The 25,770-nt window shown below is 44.6% G+C and overlaps 1 protein-coding gene across 2 annotated transcripts in view; it reads left to right on the forward strand.

Moving 5' to 3' along the window:
- The window catches only part of LOC139552701 (short transient receptor potential channel 5-like), a 98,096-nt gene extending 73,678 nt beyond the window's left edge, over window positions 1-24,418 (forward strand). For both annotated transcript variants that reach the window (XM_071364693.1, XM_071364694.1), the window contains 2 exons: window positions 18,737-18,826; window positions 20,739-24,418. In XM_071364693.1, the coding sequence (XP_071220794.1) occupies window positions 18,737-18,826; window positions 20,739-21,623 (975 nt within the window). In that variant the 3' untranslated portion in view covers window positions 21,624-24,418. The remainder of the gene's footprint in view (window positions 1-18,736; window positions 18,827-20,738) is intronic.
- Window positions 24,419-25,770: the final 1,352 nt, after the last annotated feature.

Raw genomic sequence — 25,770 nt, forward strand, 5'->3', positions numbered from 1 at the left:
TAGCAGAGTGGGACACAGAATCTATTACACTGTTGAACGTGTAGCAGAGTGGGACACAGAATCTATTACACTGTTGAACATGTAGCAGAGTGGGAGACAGAATCTATTACACTGTTGAACATGTAGCAGAGTGGGACACAGAATCTATTACACTGTTGAACGTGTAGCAGAGTGGGACACAGAATCTATTACACTGTTGAACGTGTAGCAGAGTGGGACACAGAATCTATTACACTGTTGAACATGTAGCAGAGTGGGAGACAGAATCTATTACACTGTTGAACATGTAGCAGAGTGGGAGACAGAATCTATTACACTGTTGAACATGTAGCAGAGTGGGAGACAGAATCTATTACACTGTTGAACGTGTAGCAGAGTGGGAGACAGAATCTATTACACTGTTGAACATGTAGCAGAGTGGGAGACAGAATCTATTACACTGTTGAACATGTAGCAGAGTGGGAGACAGAATCTATTACACTGTTGAACGTGTAGCAGAGTGGGAGACAGAATCTATTACACTGTTGAACATGTAGCAGAGTGGGAGACAGAATCTATTACACTGTTGAACGTGTAGCAGAGTGGGAGACAGAATCTATTACACTGTTGAACATGTAGCAGAGTGGGAGACAGAATCTATTACACTGTTGAACGTGTATCAGAGTGGGAGACAGAATCTATTACACTGTTGAACGTGTAGCAGAGTGGGAGACAGAATATATTACACTGTTGAACATGTAGCAGAGTGGGAGACAGAATCTATTACACTGTTGAACATGTAGCAGAGTGGGAGACAGAATCTATTACACTGTTGAACATGTAGCAGAGTGGGAGACAGAATCTATTACACTGTTGAACGTGTATCAGAGTGGGAGACAGAATCTATTACACTGTTGAACGTGTAGCAGAGTGGGAGACAGAATATATTACACTGTTGAACATGTAGCAGAGTGGGACACAGAATCTATTACACTGTTGAACGTGTAGCAGAGTGGGACACAGAATATATTACACTGTTGAACATGTAGCAGAGTGGGACACAGAATCTATTACACTGTTGAACGTGTAGCAGAGTGGGAGACAGAATATATTACACTGTTGAACGTGTAGCAGAGTGGGACACAGAATCTATTACACTGTTGAACGTGTATCAGAGTGGGAGACAGAATCTATTACACTGTTGAACATGTATCAGAGTGGGACACAGAATCTATTACACTGTTGACCATGTATCAGAGTGGGAGACAGAATCTATTACACTGTTGAACATGTAGCAGAGTGGGACACAGAATCTATTACACTGTTGAACATGTAGCAGAGTGGGACACAGAATCTATTACACTGTTGAACATGTAGCAGAGTGGGACACAGAATCTATTACACTGTTGACCATGTAGCAGAGTGGGACACAGAATCTATTACACTGTTGAACATGTAGCAGAGTGGGACACAGAATCTATTACACTGTTGAACATGTAGCAGAGTGGGAGACAGAATCTATTACACTGTTGAACATGTAGCAGAGTGGGACACAGAATCTATTACACTGTTGAACATGTAGCAGAGTGGGACACAGAATCTATTACACTGTTGAACATGTAGCAGAGTGGGACACAGAATCTATTACACTGTTGACCATGTAGCAGAGTGGGACACAGAATCTATTACACTGTTGAACATGTAGCAGAGTGGGACACAGAATCTATTACACTGTTGAACATGTAGCAGAGTGGGACACAGAATCTATTACACTGTTGACCATGTATCAGAGTGGGAGACAGAATCTATTACACTGTTGAACATGTATCAGAGTGGGAGACAGAATCTATTACACTGTTGAACATGTATCAGAGTGGGAGACAGAATCTATTACACTGTTGAACATGTATCAGAGTGGGAGACAGAATATATTACACTGTTGAACGTGTAGCAGAGTGGGACACAGAATCTATTACACTGTTGAACATGTAGCAGAGTGGGACACAGAATCTATTACACTGTTGACCATGTAGCAGAGTGGGACACAGAATCTATTACACTGTTGAACATGTAGCAGAGTGGGACACAGAATCTATTACACTGTTGAACATGTAGCAGAGTGGGAGACAGAATCTATTACACTGTTGAACATGTAGCAGAGTGGGACACAGAATCTATTACACTGTTGAACATGTAGCAGAGTGGGACACAGAATCTATTACACTGTTGAACATGTAGCAGAGTGGGACACAGAATCTATTACACTGTTGACCATGTAGCAGAGTGGGACACAGAATCTATTACACTGTTGAACATGTAGCAGAGTGGGACACAGAATCTATTACACTGTTGAACATGTAGCAGAGTGGGACACAGAATCTATTACACTGTTGACCATGTATCAGAGTGGGAGACAGAATCTATTACACTGTTGAACATGTATCAGAGTGGGAGACAGAATCTATTACACTGTTGAACATGTATCAGAGTGGGAGACAGAATCTATTACACTGTTGAACGTGTATCAGAGTGGGAGACAGAATATATTACACTGTTGAACGTGTAGCAGAGTGGGACACAGAATCTATTACACTGTTGAACATGTAGCAGAGTGGGAGACAGAATCTATTACACTGTTGAACATGTATCAGAGTGGGACACAGAATCTATTACACTGTTGAACATGTAGCAGAGTGGGACACAGAATCTATTACACTGTTGAACATGTAGCAGAGTGGGAGACAGAATCTATTACACTGTTGAACATGTAGCAGAGTGGGAGACAGAATCTATTACACTGTTGAACATGTAGCAGAGTGGGAGACAGAATCTATTACACTGTTGAACATGTAGCAGAGTGGGAGACAGAATCTATTACACTGTTGAACATGTAGCAGAGTGGGAGACAGAATCTATTACACTGTTGAACATGTAGCAGAGTGGGAGACAGAATCTATTACACTGTTGAACATGTAGCAGAGTGGGAGACAGAATCTATTACACTGTTGAACATGTAGCAGAGTGGGAGACAGAATATATTACACTGTTGAACATGTAGCAGAGTGGGAGACAGAATATATTACACTGTTGAACATGTAGCAGAGTGGGAGACAGAATCTATTACACTGTTGAACATGTAGCAGAGTGGGAGACAGAATCTATTACACTGTTGAACATGTAGCAGAGTGGGAGACAGAATCTATTACACTGTTGAACGTGTAGCAGAGTGGGAGACAGAATCTATTACACTGTTGAACGTGTAGCAGAGTGGGAGACAGAATCTATTACACTGTTGAACATGTAGCAGAGTGGGAGACAGAATCTATTACACTGTTGAACGTGTAGCAGAGTGGGAGACAGAATCTATTACACTGTTGAACATGTAGCAGAGTGGGACACAGAATCTATTACACTGTTGAACATGTAGCAGAGTGGGACACAGAATCTATTACACTGTTGAACATGTAGCAGAGTGGGACACAGAATCTATTACACTGTTGACCATGTAGCAGAGTGGGACACAGAATCTATTACACTGTTGAACATGTAGCAGAGTGGGACACAGAATCTATTACACTGTTGAACATGTAGCAGAGTGGGACACAGAATCTATTACACTGTTGACCATGTATCAGAGTGGGAGACAGAATCTATTACACTGTTGAACATGTATCAGAGTGGGAGACAGAATCTATTACACTGTTGAACATGTATCAGAGTGGGAGACAGAATCTATTACACTGTTGAACATGTATCAGAGTGGGAGACAGAATATATTACACTGTTGAACGTGTAGCAGAGTGGGACACAGAATCTATTACACTGTTGAACATGTAGCAGAGTGGGAGACAGAATCTATTACACTGTTGAACATGTATCAGAGTGGGACACAGAATCTATTACACTGTTGAACATGTAGCAGAGTGGGACACAGAATCTATTACACTGTTGAACATGTAGCAGAGTGGGAGACAGAATCTATTACACTGTTGAACATGTAGCAGAGTGGGAGACAGAATCTATTACACTGTTGAACATGTAGCAGAGTGGGAGACAGAATCTATTACACTGTTGAACATGTAGCAGAGTGGGAGACAGAATCTATTACACTGTTGAACATGTAGCAGAGTGGGAGACAGAATCTATTACACTGTTGAACATGTAGCAGAGTGGGAGACAGAATCTATTACACTGTTGAACATGTAGCAGAGTGGGAGACAGAATCTATTACACTGTTGAACATGTAGCAGAGTGGGAGACAGAATCTATTACACTGTTGAACATGTAGCAGAGTGGGAGACAGAATATATTACACTGTTGAACATGTAGCAGAGTGGGAGACAGAATATATTACACTGTTGAACATGTAGCAGAGTGGGAGACAGAATCTATTACACTGTTGAACATGTAGCAGAGTGGGAGACAGAATCTATTACACTGTTGAACATGTAGCAGAGTGGGAGACAGAATCTATTACACTGTTGAACGTGTAGCAGAGTGGGAGACAGAATATATTACACTGTTGAACGTGTAGCAGAGTGGGACACAGAATCTATTACACTGTTGAACATGTATCAGAGTGGGAGACAGAATCTATTACACTGTTGAACATGTATCAGAGTGGGACACAGAATCTATTACACTGTTGACCATGTATCAGAGTGGGAGACAGAATCTATTACACTGTTGAACATGTAGCAGAGTGGGACACAGAATCTATTACACTGTTGAACATGTAGCAGAGTGGGACACAGAATCTATTACACTGTTGAACATGTAGCAGAGTGGGACACAGAATCTATTACACTGTTGACCATGTAGCAGAGTGGGACACAGAATCTATTACACTGTTGAACATGTAGCAGAGTGGGACACAGAATCTATTACACTGTTGAACATGTAGCAGAGTGGGAGACAGAATCTATTACACTGTTGAACATGTAGCAGAGTGGGACACAGAATCTATTACACTGTTGAACATGTAGCAGAGTGGGACACAGAATCTATTACACTGTTGAACATGTAGCAGAGTGGGACACAGAATCTATTACACTGTTGACCATGTAGCAGAGTGGGACACAGAATCTATTACACTGTTGAACATGTAGCAGAGTGGGACACAGAATCTATTACACTGTTGAACATGTAGCAGAGTGGGACACAGAATCTATTACACTGTTGACCATGTATCAGAGTGGGAGACAGAATCTATTACACTGTTGAACATGTATCAGAGTGGGAGACAGAATCTATTACACTGTTGAACATGTATCAGAGTGGGAGACAGAATATATTACACTGTTGAACGTGTAGCAGAGTGGGACACAGAATCTATTACACTGTTGAACATGTAGCAGAGTGGGAGACAGAATCTATTACACTGTTGAACATGTAGCAGAGTGGGACACAGAATCTATTACACTGTTGAACATGTAGCAGAGTGGGACACAGAATCTATTACACTGTTGAACATGTAGCAGAGTGGGAGACAGAATCTATTACACTGTTGAACATGTAGCAGAGTGGGAGACAGAATCTATTACACTGTTGAACATGTAGCAGAGTGGGAGACAGAATCTATTACACTGTTGAACATGTAGCAGAGTGGGAGACAGAATCTATTACACTGTTGAACATGTAGCAGAGTGGGAGACAGAATCTATTACACTGTTGAACATGTAGCAGAGTGGGAGACAGAATCTATTACACTGTTGAACATGTAGCAGAGTGGGAGACAGAATCTATTACACTGTTGAACATGTAGCAGAGTGGGAGACAGAATCTATTACACTGTTGAACATGTAGCAGAGTGGGAGACAGAATCTATTACACTGTTGAACATGTAGCAGAGTGGGAGACAGAATCTATTACACTGTTGAACATGTAGCAGAGTGGGAGACAGAATCTATTACACTGTTGAACATGTAGCAGAGTGGGAGACAGAATCTATTACACTGTTGAACATGTAGCAGAGTGGGAGACAGAATCTATTACACTGTTGAACGTGTAGCAGAGTGGGAGACAGAATCTATTACACTGTTGAACGTGTAGCAGAGTGGGAGACAGAATCTATTACACTGTTGAACATGTAGCAGAGTGGGACACAGAATCTATTACACTGTTGAACATGTAGCAGAGTGGGAGACAGAATCTATTACACTGTTGAACGTGTAGCAGAGTGGGAGACAGAATCTATTACACTGTTGAACGTGTAGCAGAGTGGGAGACAGAATCTATTACACTGTTGAACATGTAGCAGAGTGGGAGACAGAATCTATTACACTGTTGAACGTGTAGCAGAGTGGGAGACAGAATCTATTACACTGTTGAACATGTAGCAGAGTGGGACACAGAATCTATTACACTGTTGAACGTGTAGCAGAGTGGGACACAGAATCTATTACACTGTTGAACGTGTAGCAGAGTGGGACACAGAATCTATTACACTGTTGAACATGTAGCAGAGTGGGAGACAGAATCTATTACACTGTTGAACATGTAGCAGAGTGGGAGACAGAATCTATTACACTGTTGAACATGTAGCAGAGTGGGAGACAGAATCTATTACACTGTTGAACGTGTAGCAGAGTGGGAGACAGAATCTATTACACTGTTGAACATGTAGCAGAGTGGGAGACAGAATCTATTACACTGTTGAACATGTAGCAGAGTGGGAGACAGAATCTATTACACTGTTGAACGTGTAGCAGAGTGGGAGACAGAATCTATTACACTGTTGAACATGTAGCAGAGTGGGAGACAGAATCTATTACACTGTTGAACGTGTAGCAGAGTGGGAGACAGAATCTATTACACTGTTGAACATGTAGCAGAGTGGGAGACAGAATCTATTACACTGTTGAACGTGTATCAGAGTGGGAGACAGAATCTATTACACTGTTGAACGTGTAGCAGAGTGGGAGACAGAATCTATTACACTGTTGAACATGTAGCAGAGTGGGAGACAGAATCTATTACACTGTTGAACATGTAGCAGAGTGGGAGACAGAATCTATTACACTGTTGAACATGTAGCAGAGTGGGAGACAGAATCTATTACACTGTTGAACGTGTATCAGAGTGGGAGACAGAATCTATTACACTGTTGAACGTGTAGCAGAGTGGGAGACAGAATATATTACACTGTTGAACATGTAGCAGAGTGGGACACAGAATCTATTACACTGTTGAACGTGTAGCAGAGTGGGACACAGAATATATTACACTGTTGAACATGTAGCAGAGTGGGACACAGAATCTATTACACTGTTGAACGTGTAGCAGAGTGGGAGACAGAATATATTACACTGTTGAACGTGTAGCAGAGTGGGACACAGAATCTATTACACTGTTGAACATGTAGCAGAGTGGGAGACAGAATACTATTACACTGTTGAACATGTAGCAGAGTGGGAGACAGAATCTATTACACTGTTGAACATGTAGCAGAGTGGGACACAGAATCTATTACACTGTTGAACATGTAGCAGAGTGGGACACAGAATCTATTACACTGTTGAACATGTAGCAGAGTGGGAGACAGAATCTATTACACTGTTGAACATGTAGCAGAGTGGGACACAGAATCTATTACACTGTTGAACATGTAGCAGAGTGGGACACAGAATCTATTACACTGTTGAACATGTAGCAGAGTGGGAGACAGAATCTATTACACTGTTGAACATGTAGCAGAGTGGGAGACAGAATCTATTACACTGTTGAACATGTAGCAGAGTGGGAGACAGAATCTATTACACTGTTGAACGTGTAGCAGAGTGGGAGACAGAATCTATTACACTGTTGAACATGTAGCAGAGTGGGACACAGAATCTATTACACTGTTGAACATGTAGCAGAGTGGGAGACAGAATCTATTACACTGTTGAACGTGTAGCAGAGTGGGAGACAGAATCTATTACACTGTTGAACGTGTAGCAGAGTGGGAGACAGAATCTATTACACTGTTGAACATGTAGCAGAGTGGGAGACAGAATCTATTACACTGTTGAACGTGTAGCAGAGTGGGAGACAGAATCTATTACACTGTTGAACATGTAGCAGAGTGGGACACAGAATCTATTACACTGTTGAACGTGTAGCAGAGTGGGACACAGAATCTATTACACTGTTGAACGTGTAGCAGAGTGGGACACAGAATCTATTACACTGTTGAACATGTAGCAGAGTGGGAGACAGAATCTATTACACTGTTGAACATGTAGCAGAGTGGGAGACAGAATCTATTACACTGTTGAACATGTAGCAGAGTGGGAGACAGAATCTATTACACTGTTGAACGTGTAGCAGAGTGGGAGACAGAATCTATTACACTGTTGAACATGTAGCAGAGTGGGAGACAGAATCTATTACACTGTTGAACATGTAGCAGAGTGGGAGACAGAATCTATTACACTGTTGAACGTGTAGCAGAGTGGGAGACAGAATCTATTACACTGTTGAACATGTAGCAGAGTGGGAGACAGAATCTATTACACTGTTGAACGTGTAGCAGAGTGGGAGACAGAATCTATTACACTGTTGAACATGTAGCAGAGTGGGAGACAGAATCTATTACACTGTTGAACGTGTATCAGAGTGGGAGACAGAATCTATTACACTGTTGAACGTGTAGCAGAGTGGGAGACAGAATATATTACACTGTTGAACATGTAGCAGAGTGGGAGACAGAATCTATTACACTGTTGAACATGTAGCAGAGTGGGAGACAGAATCTATTACACTGTTGAACATGTAGCAGAGTGGGAGACAGAATCTATTACACTGTTGAACGTGTATCAGAGTGGGAGACAGAATCTATTACACTGTTGAACGTGTAGCAGAGTGGGAGACAGAATATATTACACTGTTGAACATGTAGCAGAGTGGGACACAGAATCTATTACACTGTTGAACGTGTAGCAGAGTGGGACACAGAATATATTACACTGTTGAACATGTAGCAGAGTGGGACACAGAATCTATTACACTGTTGAACGTGTAGCAGAGTGGGAGACAGAATATATTACACTGTTGAACGTGTAGCAGAGTGGGACACAGAATCTATTACACTGTTGAACATGTAGCAGAGTGGGAGACAGAATACATTACACTGTTGAACGTGTAGCAGAGTGGGAGACAGAATCTATTACACTGTTGAACGTGTAGCAGAGTGGGACACAGAATCTATTACACTGTTGAACATGTAGCAGAGTGGGACACAGAATCTATTACACTGTTGAACGTGTAGCAGAGTGGGAGACAGAATATATTACACTGTTGAACGTGTAGCAGAGTGGGACACAGAATCTATTACACTGTTGAACATGTAGCAGAGTGGGACACAGAATCTATTACACTGTTGAACGTGTAGCAGAGTGGGAGACAGAATCTATTACACTGTTGAACGTGTAGCAGAGTGGGACACAGAATCTATTACACTGTTGAACATGTAGCAGAGTGGGACACAGAATATATTAAACTGTTGAACGTGTATCAGAGTGGGAGACAGAATCTATTACACTGTTGAACATGTAGCAGAGTGGGACACAGAATCTATTACACTGTTGAACGTGTATCAGAGTGGGACACAGAATCTATTACACTGTTGAACATGTATCAGAGTGGGACACAGAATCTATTACACTGTTGACCGTGTAGCAGAGTGGGACACAGAATCTATTACACTGTTGACCATGTAGCAGAGTGGGACACAGAATCTATTACACTGTTGAACGTGTAGCAGAGTGGGAGACAGAATCTATTACACTGTTGACCATGTAGCAGAGTGGGACACAGAATCTATTACACTGTTGAACATGCAGCAGAGTGGGACACAGAATCTATTACACTGTTGAACGTGTAGCAGAGTGGGAGACAGAATATATTACACTGTTGAACATGTAGCAGAGTTGGAGACAGAATATATTACACTGTTGAACATGTATCAGAGTGGGAGACAGAATCTATTACACTGTTGAACATGTAGCAGAGTGGGACACAGAATCTATTACACTGTTGAACGTGTAGCAGAGTGGGACACAGAATCTATTACACTGTTGAACGTGTATCAGAGTGGGAGACAGAATCTATTACACTGTTGAACATGTAGCAGAGTGGGACACAGAATCTATTACACTGTTGAACGTGTAGCAGAGTGGGACACAGAATCTATTACACTGTTGAACGTGTATCAGAGTGGGAGACAGAATATATTACTAATCTGTTGACCGTACAGCAGAGTTGGAGACAGAATATATTACACTGTTGACCATGCATCAGGGGGTGAACAGAATATATTACACTGTTGATCGTGCAGCAGAGTTGGAGACAGAATATATTACACTGTTGACCGTGCAGCAGGGGGGGACAGAATATATTACACTGTTGACCATGCAGCAGGGGGTGAACAGAATATATTACACTGTTGATCGTGCAGCAGAGTTGGAGACAGAATATATTACACTGTTGACCGTGCAGCAGGGGGGGACAGAATATATTACACTGTTGACCATGCAGCAGGGAGGGACAGAATATATTACACTGTTGACCATGCAGCAGGGGGGGGACAGAATATATTACACTGTTGACCATGCAGCAGGGAGGGGGACAGAATATATTACACTGTTGACCATGCAGCAGGGAGGGGGGACAGAATATATTACACTGTTGACCACGCAGCAGGGGGGGACAGAATATATTACACTGTTGACCATGCAGCAGGGGGGGGACAGAATATATTACACTGTTGACCATGCAGCAGGGAGGGGGACAGAATATATTACACTGTTGACCATGCAGCAGGGAGGGGGGACAGAATATATTACACTGTTGACCATGCGGCAGAGGGGGGGGGGGGGGATAATATATTACACTGTTGACTGTGTAGCAGAGTTGGGGACAGAATATATTACACTGTTGACCGTGCAGGAGAGTTGGGGACAGAATATATTACACTGTTGACCATGCAGCAGGGGGGGGGGGGGGGGCAGAATATATTACACTGTTGACTGTGCAGCGGGGGGGGACATAATATATTACACTGTTGACTGTGCAGCAGGGAGGGGGACAGAATATATTACACTGTTGACCATGCAGCAGGGGGGGGGCAGAATATATTACACTGTTGACCGTGCAGCGGGGGGGGACATAATATATTACACTGTTGACTGTGCAGCAGGGGGGGACAGAATATATTACACTGTTGACCATGCAGCAGGGAGGGGGACAGAATATATTACACTGTTGACCATGCAGCAGGGGGAGACAGAATATATTACACTGTTGACCATGCAGCAGGGGGGGACAGAATATATTACACTGTTGACCGTGGAGCAGGGAGGGGGACAGAATATATTACACTGTTGACCGTGCAGCGGGGGGGGACATAATATATTACACTGTTGACTGTGCAGCAGGGGGGGACAGAATATATTACACTGTTGACCATGCAGCAGGGGGGGACAGAATATATTACACTGTTGACCATGCAGCAGGGAGGGGGACAGAATATATTACACTGTTGACCACGCAGCAGGGAGGGGGACAGAATATATTACACTGTTGACCATGCAGCAGGGAGGGGGGACAGAATATATTACACTGTTGACCATGCAGCAGGGAGGGGGACAGAATATATTACACTGTTGACCATGCAGCAGGGAGGGGGGACAGAATATATTACACTGTTGACCATGCAGCAGGGGGGGATAGAATGTATTACACTGTTGACTGTGCAGCAGGGAGAGGGGACAGAATATATTACACTGTTGACTGTGTAGCGGGGGGGACAGAATATATTACAATGTTGACCGTGCAGCAGGAGGGGGACAGAATATATTACACTGTTGACTGTGTAGCGGGGGGGACAGAATATATTACAATGTTGACCGTGCTGCAGGGGGGGGACAGAATATATTACACTGTTGACCATGCAGCAGGGAGGGGGTACAGAATATATTACACTGTTGACTGTGCAGCAGGGAGAGGGGACAGAATATATTACACTGTTGACCGTGCATCAGGGGGGGGACAGAATATATTACACTGTTGACCGTGCAGCAGGGGGGGGACAGAATATATTACACTGTTGACCATGCAGCAGGGGGGGACAGAATATATTACACTGTTGACCATGCAGCAGGGAGGGGGACAGAATATATTACACTGTTGACCACGCAGCAGGGAGGGGGACAGAATATATTACACTGTTGACCATAGCAGCAGGGAGGGGGGACAGAATATATTACACTGTTGACCATGCAGCAGGGAGGGGGACAGAATATATTACACTGTTGACCATGCAGCAGGGAGGGGGGACAGAATATATTACACTGTTGACCATGCAGCAGGTGGGGATAGAATATATTACACTGTTGACTGTGCAGCAGGGAGGGGGGACAGAATATATTACACTGTTGACCATGCAGCAGGGGGGGATAGAATATATTACACTGTTGACTGTGCAGCAGGGAGAGGGGACAGAATATATTACACTGTTGACTGTGTAGCGGGGGGGACAGAATATATTACAATGTTGACCGTGCAGCAGGGGGGGGACAGAATATATTACACTGTTGACCATGCAGCAGGGAGGGGGACAGAATATATTACACTGTTGACCACGCAGCAGGGAGGGGGACAGAATATATTACACTGTTGACCATGCAGCAGGGAGGGGGGACAGAATATATTACACTGTTGACCATGGAGCAGGGAGGGGGACAGAATATATTACACTGTTGACCATGCAGCAGGGAGGGGGGACAGAATATATTACACTGTTGACCATGCAGCAGGTGGGGATAGAATATATTACACTGTTGACTGTGCAGCAGGGAGGGGGGACAGAATATATTACACTGTTGACCATGCAGCAGGGGGGGATAGAATATATTACACTGTTGACTGTGCAGCAGGGAGAGGGGACAGAATATATTACACTGTTGACTGTGTAGCGGGGGGGACAGAATATATTACAATGTTGACCGTGCAGCAGGGGGGGGACAGAATATATTACACTGTTGACTGTGTAGCGGGGGGGACAGAATATATTACAATGTTGACCGTGCAGCAGGGGGGGGGGGCAGAATATATTACACTGTTGACCATGCAGCAGGGAGGGGGGACAGAATATATTACACTGTTGACTGTGCAGCAGGGAGAGGGGACAGAATATATTACACTGTTGACCATGCAGCAGGGGGGGATAGAATATATTACACTGTTGACCATGCAGCAGGTGGGGATAGAATATATTACACTGTTGACTGTGCAGCAGGGAGGGGGGACAGAATATATTACACTGTTGACCATGCAGCAGGGGGGGATAGAATATATTACACTGTTGACTGTGCAGCAGGGAGAGGGGACAGAATATATTACACTGTTGACTGTGTAGCGGGGGGGACAGAATATATTACAATGTTGACCGTGCAGCAGGGGGGGGACAGAATATATTACACTGTTGACTGTGTAGCGGGGGGGACAGAATATATTACAATGTTGACCGTGCTGCAGGGGGGGGACAGAATATATTACACTGTTGACCATGCAGCAGGGAGGGGGGACAGAATATATTACACTGTTGACTGTGCAGCAGGGAGAGGGGACAGAATATATTACACTGTTGACCGTGCAGCAGGGGGGGGACAGAATATATTACACTGTTGACCATGCAGCAGGGGGGGGACAGAATATATTACACTGTTGACCATGCAGCAGGGAGGGGGACAGAATATATTACACTGTTGACCACGCAGCAGGGAGGGGGACAGAATATATTACACTGTTGACCATGCAGCAGGGAGGGGGGACAGAATATATTACACTGTTGACCATGCAGCAGGGAGGGGGACAGAATATATTACACTGTTGACCATGCAGCAGGGAGGGGGGACAGAATATATTACACTGTTGACCATGCAGCAGGTGGGGATAGAATATATTACACTGTTGACTGTGCAGCAGGGAGGGGGGACAGAATATATTACACTGTTGACCATGCAGCAGGGGGGGATAGAATATATTACACTGTTGACTGTGCAGCAGGGAGAGGGGACAGAATATATTACACTGTTGACTGTGTAGCGGGGGGGACAGAATATATTACAATGTTGACCGTGCAGCAGGGGGGGGACAGAATATATTACACTGTTGACTGTGTAGCGGGGGGGACAGAATATATTACAATGTTGACCGTGCAGCAGGGGGGGGGGCAGAATATATTACACTGTTGACCACGCAGCAGGGAGGGGGACAGAATATATTACACTGTTGACCCTGCAGCAGGGAGGGGGGACAGAATATATTACACTGTTGACCATGCAGCAGGGAGGGGGACAGAATATATTACACTGTTGACCATGCAGCAGGGAGGGGGGACAGAATATATTACACTGTTGACCATGCAGCAGGGGGGGATAGAATATATTACACTGTTGACTGTGCAGCAGGGAGAGGGGACAGAATATATTACACTGTTGACTGTGTAGCGGGGGGGACAGAATATATTACAATGTTGACCGTGCAGCAGGAGGGGGACAGAATATATTACACTGTTGACTGTGTAGCGGGGGGGACAGAATATATTACAATGTTGACCGTGCTGCAGGGGGGGGACAGAATATATTACACTGTTGACCATGCAGCAGGGAGGGGGTACAGAATATATTACACTGTTGACTGTGCAGCAGGGAGAGGGGACAGAATATATTACACTGTTGACCGTGCATCAGGGGGGGGACAGAATATATTACACTGTTGACCGTGCAGCAGGGGGGGGACAGAATATATTACACTGTTGACCATGCAGCAGGGGGGGACAGAATATATTACACTGTTGACCATGCAGCAGGGAGGGGGACAGAATATATTACACTGTTGACCACGCAGCAGGGAGGGGGACAGAATATATTACACTGTTGACCATGCAGCAGGGAGGGGGGACAGAATATATTACACTGTTGACCATGCAGCAGGGAGGGGGACAGAATATATTACACTGTTGACCATGCAGCAGGGAGGGGGGACAGAATATATTACACTGTTGACCATGCAGCAGGTGGGGATAGAATATATTACACTGTTGACTGTGCAGCAGGGAGGGGGGACAGAATATATTACACTGTTGACCATGCAGCAGGGGGGGATAGAATATATTACACTGTTGACTGTGCAGCAGGGAGAGGGGACAGAATATATTACACTGTTGACTGTGTAGCGGGGGGGACAGAATATATTACAATGTTGACCGTGCAGCAGGGGGGGGACAGAATATATTACACTGTTGACCATGCAGCAGGGAGGGGGACAGAATATATTACACTGTTGACCACGCAGCAGGGAGGGGGACAGAATATATTACACTGTTGACCATGCAGCAGGGAGGGGGGACAGAATATATTACACTGTTGACCATGGAGCAGGGAGGGGGACAGAATATATTACACTGTTGACCATGCAGCAGGGAGGGGGGACAGAATATATTACACTGTTGACCATGCAGCAGGTGGGGATAGAATATATTACACTGTTGACTGTGCAGCAGGGAGGGGGGACAGAATATATTACACTGTTGACCATGCAGCAGGGGGGGATAGAATATATTACACTGTTGACTGTGCAGCAGGGAGAGGGGACAGAATATATTACACTGTTGACTGTGTAGCGGGGGGGACAGAATATATTACAATGTTGACCGTGCAGCAGGGGGGGGACAGAATATATTACACTGTTGACTGTGTAGCGGGGGGGACAGAATATATTACAATGTTGACCGTGCAGCAGGGGGGGGGGCAGAATATATTACACTGTTGACCATGCAGCAGGGAGGGGGGACAGAATATATTACACTGTTGACTGTGCAGCAGGGAGAGGGGACAGAATATATTACACTGTTGACCATGCAGCAGGGGGGGATAGAATATATTACACTGTTGACCATGCAGCAGGTGGGGATAGAATATATTACACTGTTGACTGTGCAGCAGGGAGGGGGGACAGAATATATTACACTGTTGACCATGCAGCAGGGGGGGATAGAATATATTACACTGTTGACTGTGCAGCAGGGAGAGGGGACAGAATATATTACACTGTTGACTGTGTAGCGGGGGGGACAGAATATATTACAATGTTGACCGTGCAGCAGGGGGGGGACAGAATATATTACACTGTTGACTGTGTAGCGGGGGGGACAGAATATATTACAATGTTGACCGTGCTGCAGGGGGGGGACAGAATATATTACACTGTTGACCATGCAGCAGGGAGGGGGGACAGAATATATTACACTGTTGACTGTGCAGCAGGGAGAGGGGACAGAATATATTACACTGTTGACCGTGCAGCAGGGGGGGGACAGAATATATTACACTGTTGACCATGCAGCAGGGGGGGGACAGAATATATTACACTGTTGACCATGCAGCAGGGAGGGGGACAGAATATATTACACTGTTGACCACGCAGCAGGGAGGGGGACAGAATATATTACACTGTTGACCATGCAGCAGGGAGGGGGGACAGAATATATTACACTGTTGACCATGCAGCAGGGAGGGGGACAGAATATATTACACTGTTGACCATGCAGCAGGGAGGGGGGACAGAATATATTACACTGTTGACCATGCAGCAGGTGGGGATAGAATATATTACACTGTTGACTGTGCAGCAGGGAGGGGGGACAGAATATATTACACTGTTGACCATGCAGCAGGGGGGGATAGAATATATTACACTGTTGACTGTGCAGCAGGGAGGGGGGACAGAATATATTACACTGTTGACCATGCAGCAGGGGGGGATAGAATATATTACACTGTTGACTGTGCAGCAGGGAGAGGGGACAGAATATATTACACTGTTGACTGTGTAGCGGGGGGGACAGAATATATTACAATGTTGACCGTGCAGCAGGGGGGGGACAGAATATATTACACTGTTGACTGTGTAGCGGGGGGGACAGAATATATTACAATGTTGACCGTGCTGCAGGGGGGGGACAGAATATATTACACTGTTGACCATGCAGCAGGGAGGGGGGACAGAATATATTACACTGTTGACTGTGCAGCAGGGAGAGGGGACAGAATATATTACACTGTTGACCGTGCAGCAGGGGGGGGACAGAATATATTACACTGTTGACCATGCAGCAGGGGGGGGACAGAATATATTACACTGTTGACCATGCAGCAGGGAGGGGGACAGAATATATTACACTGTTGACCACGCAGCAGGGAGGGGGACAGAATATATTACACTGTTGACCATGCAGCAGGGAGGGGGGACAGAATATATTACACTGTTGACCATGCAGCAGGGAGGGGGACAGAATATATTACACTGTTGACCATGCAGCAGGGAGGGGGACAGAATATATTACACTGTTGACCATGCAGCAGGTGGGGATAGAATATATTACACTGTTGACTGTGCAGCAGGGAGGGGGGACAGAATATATTACACTGTTGACCATGCAGCAGGGGGGGATAGAATATATTACACTGTTGACTGTGCAGCAGGGAGAGGGGACAGAATATATTACACTGTTGACTGTGTAGCGGGGGGGACAGAATATATTACAATGTTGACCGTGCAGCAGGGGGGGGACAGAATATATTACACTGTTGACTGTGTAGCGGGGGGGACAGAATATATTACAATGTTGACCGTGCAGCAGGGGGGGGGCAGAATATATTACACTGTTGACCATGCAGCAGGGAGGGGGGACAGAATATATTACACTGTTGACTGTGCAGCAGGGAGAGGGGACAGAATATATTACACTGTTGACCGTGCATCAGGGGGGGACAGAATATATTACACTGTTGACCGTGCAGCAGGGGGGGGACAGAATATATTACACTGTTGACCATGCAGCAGGGGGGGGACAGAATATATTACACTGTTGACCATGCAGCAGGGGGTGACAGGTGTCCTTGGTTTACTGGATGTATCATCGTCATGGTGCTGTTGAGCTTGGCGGCAGGTCAGATTTTTATCCCAGACATACAGTATGTTAATTTTCTTATCAGTCTGTCCTCGCCTCAGTAATTGCAATTAGCCCCACCTTTGTCGGCCCTCCGCTCCTTCCCTTCCCGCAGCCAGGGCCTTGTGCTGCTGTCCCCTGCGGATTTCTAATACCAAGTAGACTAAGCCAGACTCAAATGCTTTGACTGGAGCCTGCGCTGTCCAATGACCGTACTTTATCAAGGAATACAGCTGCCGCTCCAAATGAATGAGATTGGGCAATAGGGCAGAGCCTATCAGAGAAAGGGGTGCTCTGAGGCAGCCCTTGGTGCATGTGTTGAGTTGAGGGTTATGCGTGTTTCTTACCCTTCCATAGTGTAGATTGTTAGATTAAATATACAAAATATATAAATATCCACAAAAAATGTCATGGAGTTTATTCACAAAATAATCCATCTGTAAAAGAAAGAGTTCGGTTTGATTGGTAATTTGTCTCCTTAACATGCAAATGAATGCAAAGTTATGCCCGTCCAGATTTTCACCTCAAGCTAATACATATGTCATGAATATGCCTAAACAGATTTTCCTTGTTAAACCCAAAATGCAAATGTGTGCATGTAAGGAAGGAAGAGCCCCACATCTCAGATCATTTCCTCCTTAGGGAGGTACAAGTCTAGAAAAACAGCTTACAAGCTTAAAAGATGCTCGTTTGTTAAATATGCCTATCATTCATTATATAATGTAGTAGTAGGGTATGTAATGTGACTGTCTCTATGTGCAGGAGGTGATCAGGAACCTGGTGAAGAGGCATGTAGCAGCCATGATCCGCAGTGCTAAGACAGACGAGGGACTGACTGAGGAGAATTTTAAGGTAGGTTTCTCAGAAGTCTCGTATTTAAACATTAATCCACAAAATGTGCCTCTATACCATAGTCATAGAACAATATCTAACTGTCCCTCATTGTGGATCTCTACATCCCCTATCCCCCTCTTAACTGGTCTGTCCATCCTCTCTATCCCCGTCTTAACTGGTCTGTCCATCCTCTCTATCCCCCTCTTAACTGGTCTGTCCATCCTCTCTATCTCCCTCTTAACTGGTCTGTCCATCCTCTCTATCCCCCTCTTAACTGGTCTGTCCATCCTCTCTATCCCCCTCTTAACTGATCTGTCCATCCTCTCTATCCCCCTCTTAACTGGTCTGTCCATCCTCTCTGTCCATCCTCTCTATCCCCCTCTTAACTGATCTGTCCATCCTCTCTATCCCCCTCTTAACTGGTCTGTCCATCCTCTCTGTCCATCATCTCTATCCCCCTCTTAACTGATCTGTCCATCCTCTCTATCCCCCTCTTAACTGGTCTGTCCATCCTCTCTGTCCATCCTCTCTATCCCCCTCTTAACTGGTCTGTCCATCCTCTCTGTCCATCCTCTCTATCCCAGTCTTAACTGATCTGTCCATCCTCTCTATCCCCCTCTTAACTGATCTGTCCATCCTCTCTATCCCCCTCTTAACTGGTCTGTCCATCCTCTCTGTCCATCCTCTCTATCCCCCTCTTAACTGATCTGTCCATCCTCTCTATCCCCGTCTTAACTGGTCTGTCCATCCTCTCTATCCCCCTCTTAACTGATCTGTCCATCCTCTCTATCCCCGTCTTAACTGATCTGTCCATCCTCTCTGTCCATCCTCTCTATCCCCGTCTTAACTGATCTGTCCATCCTCTCTATCCCCCTCTTAACTGATCTGTCCATCCTCTCTATCCCCGTCTTAACTGATCTGTCCATCCTCTCTATCCCCGTCTTAACTGATCTGTCCATCCTCTCTATCCCCCTCTTAACTGGTCTGTCCATCCTCTCTATACCCCTCTTAACTGATCTGTCCATCCTCTCTGTCCATCCTCTCTATCCCCGTCTTAACTGATCTGTCCATCCTCTCTATCCCCCTCTTAACTGGTCTGTCCATCCTCTCTGTCCATCCTCTCTATCCCCCTCTTAACTGATCTGTCCATCCTCTCTATCCCCCTCTTAACTGATCTGTCCATCCTCTCTATCCCCCTCTTAACTGGTCTGTCCATCCTCTCTGTCCATCCTCTCTATCCCCGTCTTAACTGATCTGTCCATCCTCTCTATCCCCCTCTTAACTGGTCTGTCCATCCTCTCTATCCCCCTCTTAACTGGTCTGTCCATCCTCTCTATCCCCCTCTTAACTGGTCTGTCCATCCTCTCTATCCCCCTCTTAACTGGTCTGTCCATCCTCTCTATCCCCGTCTTAACTGGTCTGTCCATCCTCTCTATCCCCCTCTTAACTGATCTGTCCATCCTCTCTATCCACGTCTTAACTGGTCTGTCCATCCTCTCTATCCCCGTCTTAACTGATCTGTCCATCCTCTCTATCCCCCTCTTAACTGGTCTGTCCATCCTCTCTATCCCCCTCTTAACTGATCTGTCCATCCTCTCTATCCCCCTCTTAACTGGTCTGTCCATCCTCTCTATCCCCCTCTTAACTGGTCTGTCCATCCTCTCTATCCCCCTCTTAACTGATCTGTCCATCCTCTCTATCCCCCTCTTAACTGATCTGTCCATCCTCTCTGTCCATCCTCTCTATCCCCGTCTTAACTGATCTGTCCATCCTCTCTATCCCCGTCTTAACTGATCTGTCCATCCTCTCTATCCCCCTCTTAACTGATCTGTCCATCCTCTCTATCCCCCTCTTAACTGATCTGTCCATCCTTATCCCCGTCTTAACTGATCTGTCCATCCTCTCTATCCCCGTCTTAACTGATCTGTAGGAGCTGAAGCAGGACATCTCCAGTTTCCGCTATGAGGTGTTGGATCTGCTGGGGAACAGGAAGCCCCCGCGGAGAACCTATTCATCCAGCAGTGAGGCCACTCAGCAGGACGAGGCCAACAATGAGGGGGAGGGAGGGGCCGGACAGGGTCAGTCCAGGGACCAAGGGGCCAAGGGGGTGTCCTTCAGCATGTCAACCGCTGAGAGGAAGAGCAAGGACTCTGGGTTCAGTGTCTCTGCCCTCTTTAAGTCCATGTCAGGGGTGGAGGGGCCAGTGGACAACAAACCAAAGTGCAACGGGCTGCGGTTCTCCTCCTCCTCCCCTTCCTTTGCTGTGTTCAGCCGCAGTGGTGGCCAGCTGCAGCGCTTCTCCAAGTCCAAGAGAGACTCCATCAGGCGGCTGGGTCTGCTCTTCTCCCGCATGAACGGACACGTCCCAGAGCACAGGGCCCCTCCTCCCTGCATGCACCAGCCCACCTACAGCATCTCAGATGACCTACTTCATCAGCCCACAACCTGGCCGGACGTCCATATCGCCCCCAATCCCCAGGTTACACGCAGCCAGTTCCACCTGGACCGGCTGGGAGTGAACCTGAAAGAGCTACCGCAGGCCCAAGCCCCTACCCAGGCCCCACCCCAGGGTTCACCCCAGCAGGCTAACGGGAGTGACAGCCTGCTCCTACAGCCTCCGAGCCTCTCTCTGCCGCCCCCGGGCCTCTCCCTACCGCCCCTGCACTGTGCTTCCGGCATCAGGGCCTCCAGCTCCCAGGCTGTCCTCTTGGGCTCTAGTGAGGACATGTATGAGGGCTGGATAGGACCATGTGATGAGCTGGACTCTTCAGAGTGGGGGGCTGAGCAGGAGGACTCCATCACCACACAGCTTTAGAGACACCCGCCACCCCCAGAATAATGCAGGACAGCAAACTACAATATGTTCAGGTCACTCTGCTGAGGACAGAGAGAAAAAGTGACACAAGTATTCAAAACCCAGGACTAATTTTCTCAAAGATATCATAGCAATGTAGGAAGATTCTAAACATATAATGAATTTTTTATTTATTTATTTATTGCAATATAACTACATGTTTGCATTCTGCCACCTACCTGTGCTGCTTAGATCTTTGTTTGCGGATTGTAAGTTCACTATCCTCTCTCAACACGTGTTCTCATACAGTTCCGGACCAGTTAATTATATTTTACTTATCAAATTATCACTGAGATAAGGGGTCATATACACAGGTCAGCTATTACCATTGTCCAAACTTCTACTCTCTTACAAATATGTTTATTCTCTTGTTGCAAGTTTTTCTATTGTCTTTTACCAGACTGTTTTGCCAGGTGGTGTGCCATATACAAATGGCAGATGTCCTCTATACAGTAGTGTGTTGTTTGCTACATCATAACCTAAACATGGATGTTTAATATGATGGTGGAATATGTTTATTTCAGGTTTGCAGGTTGATTGTTTAAGTTGTTTTTGGACAATTAACTAAGAATACTGTCCTCTGTTTTTCTATGAAAGTTTTCTTTTTCTGTAGTTTCTTGGAAATAAGGCACTACCCATTTTTGGCTATTGAGACAGGAAATGCATGATATTAGTAGGGGTAGGTTTATTTATCCATAGTTTTAACGTGTTTACTTGTAGTCTCATTTATTTTGGACAAGATGGTTATGAATTATAATACTCAAGATCAATTTGGCAGAGGACCCCTACGCAAACAATGTTTCATAGTTGTCGAAAACAAACTTGTATACAAATACACATTTTTATTTGATAATTAGATTAAGCATTATCTATTCAAATATATTAAATCATATTTGACTGATTCTTAGGAGAACTGGGATTCCAAGACTGGGCCATGTGATATGATAGGCTGTATAGTGGTCAAATAAAGCTGGACTGAACTGTCCAAAATGTTGAACTAGCTATACTCTGGGCTATTAGTGACAGCTCAATGCATTCGCTAGTTGCAGTATTCAGGACTCACCTTAGATAAGGTGCCATCCCATCAATTCAAAATGAACACTTTAGTAATTGCATTGCATTTGATCTTTTGACCAATCAGATCAGCTATTTTGCCCATAATTGGGAAAAGATCAGAATTTGGCTGCCTGTGTAAACACATCCAAGCTCAGTGAACAAAACTGCCTGAGTACCAGTGAGCTACCACTCTCCACGGTGCTGATTATGACAGGAAGGGTAGCAGCAACATCGGTATTGTGTGCTGTCCAGGGTCCTGGCCCTCAGATACCATCATCGTACCAAATTACTTCTCTAAAGCAGGGTTCTCCAACCCTGTTTATGGTAAATGTTCCCTCCAATCCTAATCAAGCACACCTGATTCTAATAAGAAGCTGGTAGATAAGCTTAATCAGGTTAGTTCAAAGATTCTTGGAAGTTGGGGACAATCCTTGTCTGGCAGGGAAACTTTATTTTATAGGTGAATTTTACAATATAATTTTTTTTTTTGTAATTTAAAAAAATATTTTCAGTATTATTAATTTCCCTGTCCGGCTCTGTGCCAGGAAATACCGCAGTCCTATAGGATCAAAATGTCTAACTCCCCCCAAAAGTGTTGAAAATATATGTAGTTTCTTGCAATAGCCCTCTGATTAAGGAATACTTTTCTCAAAACTGTGACTCCTAAAAAATTCCAAATGAATCAGAAATGAGCAGGTCAGCTATACCATCTCCTGATTACAGGTATTGCAACAAGACAAGGTAACCCATACAAATGAAATGGAAGTATGGAGGTAGTTTGCCATTTATGAATGTGTTACTCAATTCTATGAGCTATAGTAGTAAAGGCTAAATTCAATATTTTATCAAATATTTTTATGATCCATGGTATGACAATCTTAAAACAATTACATATGTTAGCTTAGTAGAAGCATCAAAGGATAAGACAAGCCAACTTTCAAAACGAGTCCTTTTTGGCTAGCCACAGTAGTCAACTAGCTAGCTAGGCAGCGGTTCAGCGTTGTAGTACATTCACTAATTTGTTTGTAAACAAGCTAGTTAGCTACCACGTCATGTTCTTGTCAAGCAGTCAGAGTACCTAGCAAGTAACAAGATATGTCAAATATCTAAAAACCACTTCAGGGCAATAAATCAGATTTGACCACCGCATGCCCAGGAATCAGATTTATGACTTCAACCACCTTTAAATTATTGAAATGTGGCTTGAAATATCTGATTCCATGTGGCTTTTGGCTGTTCAGACTTCAGGATAAACAGATTTAAATCTGATATGCCCAAAAAAATTGTGGCTTTAGATAACTTATTCTATGGTTCAAATATGTTCATTTTAATTAGGTTTTAGAGTCATAAAGCAATTTAGGAGAAACTATATTGCTACTGTGTATACCACTTGAATAAAGTAGAAAATATGCAATTTTTCAAATCTGTAAAACAAACTCAGTCAGAGTGCTGAAATATCTAATAGAACATTTGTTTTTAATTGGGGATTTTTAAATGAATAACTTTTCATATTTTACAAATGTTTTTTTTTTTATTGAACTTGGAGGCAAAAATATGTCTGTTTCAAATAGCTATTGTCAACTCAGTCAGTAGCTTGTCACCGGTCACTAATGGCTAACCCCCTTAAGATACATTTGTCAATACTTGAATCACTGTTCTGCAACACATGCTTAAACTATTAAAATATTTGCTGTGCTAGACCTAATACCATTTGCTTGATAAATATTGTTTTAGGTTCTGAATCTAGAAAAACATGCTGAAATGCAAAATTAGCCCTGACACAGTGAGTGCTATAAAAGCAAACAAAAGTTAAGATTTATATTAGATATTTGAATAATTTAAAGGTTTAAATTAAAACAATCAAGGCCTTAACACTTGCTGGACAATATGTAAAAATGAAATTTCTCTGAGTTTACATAATAGAACTTGCAGCTAAGCAAGCCCAAATATCTTAATGACTGATGAATTACTTAATAAAAAATATAATTTAATAAACTCAACAAAAAAAGAAACGTCCCTTTTTCAGGACACTGTCTTTCAAAGAATTTGTAAAAATCCAGATGACTTCATATCTTCATTGTAAATGGTTTAAACACTGTTTCCCATGCTTGTTCAATGAACCATAAACAATTCATGAACATGCACCTGTGGAACGGTCGTTAAGACACTAGGCAATTAAGGTGACAGTTATGAAAACTTAGGACACTAAAGGGGCCTTTCTACTGACTCTGAAAAACACCAAAAGAAAGATACCCAGGGTCCCTGCTCATCTGCGTGAACGTGCCTTAGGCATGCTGCAAGGAGGCATGAGGACTACAGATGTGGCCAGGGCAATAAATTGCAATGTCCGTACTGTGAGACGCCAAAGACATCACTACAGGGAGACAGGACGGACAGCTGATCGTCCTCGCAGTGGCAGACCACGTTTAACAACACCTGCACAGGATCGGTACATCTGAACATCACACCTGCGGGACAGGTACAGGATGGCAACAACTGCCCGAGTTACCCCAGGAACGCACAATCCCTCCATCAGTGCTCACACTGCCCGCAATAGGCTGAGAGTCTGGACTGAGGGCTTGTAGGCCTGTAGTAAGGCAGGTCCTCACCGGACATCACCGGCAACAACGTCGCCTATGGGCACAAACCCACCGTCGCCGAACCAGACAGTACTGGCAAAAAGTGCTCTTCACTGACGAGTCGCGGTTTTGTCTCACCAGGGGTGCTGGTCGGATTCGCGTTTATCGTCGAAGTAATAAGCTTTACACCGAGGCCTGTACTCTGGAGCGGGATCGATTTGGAGGTGGAGGGTCAATCATGGTCTGGGGCGGTGTGTCACAGCATCATCAGACTGATCTTATCATTGCAGGCAATCAACGCTGTGCGTTACAGGGAAGGCATCCTCCTCCCTCATGTGGTACCCTTCCTGCATTTCATCCTGAAATGACCCTCCAGCATGACAATGCCACCAGCCATACTGCTCGTGATTTCCTGCAAGACAGGAATGTCAGTGTTCTGCCATGGCCAGCAAAGAGCCCTGATCTCAATTCCA

This window comes from Salvelinus alpinus, chromosome 24 (assembly GCF_045679555.1).
Source record: "Salvelinus alpinus chromosome 24, SLU_Salpinus.1, whole genome shotgun sequence".
NCBI classification, from domain to species: domain Eukaryota; kingdom Metazoa; phylum Chordata; class Actinopteri; order Salmoniformes; family Salmonidae; genus Salvelinus; species Salvelinus alpinus.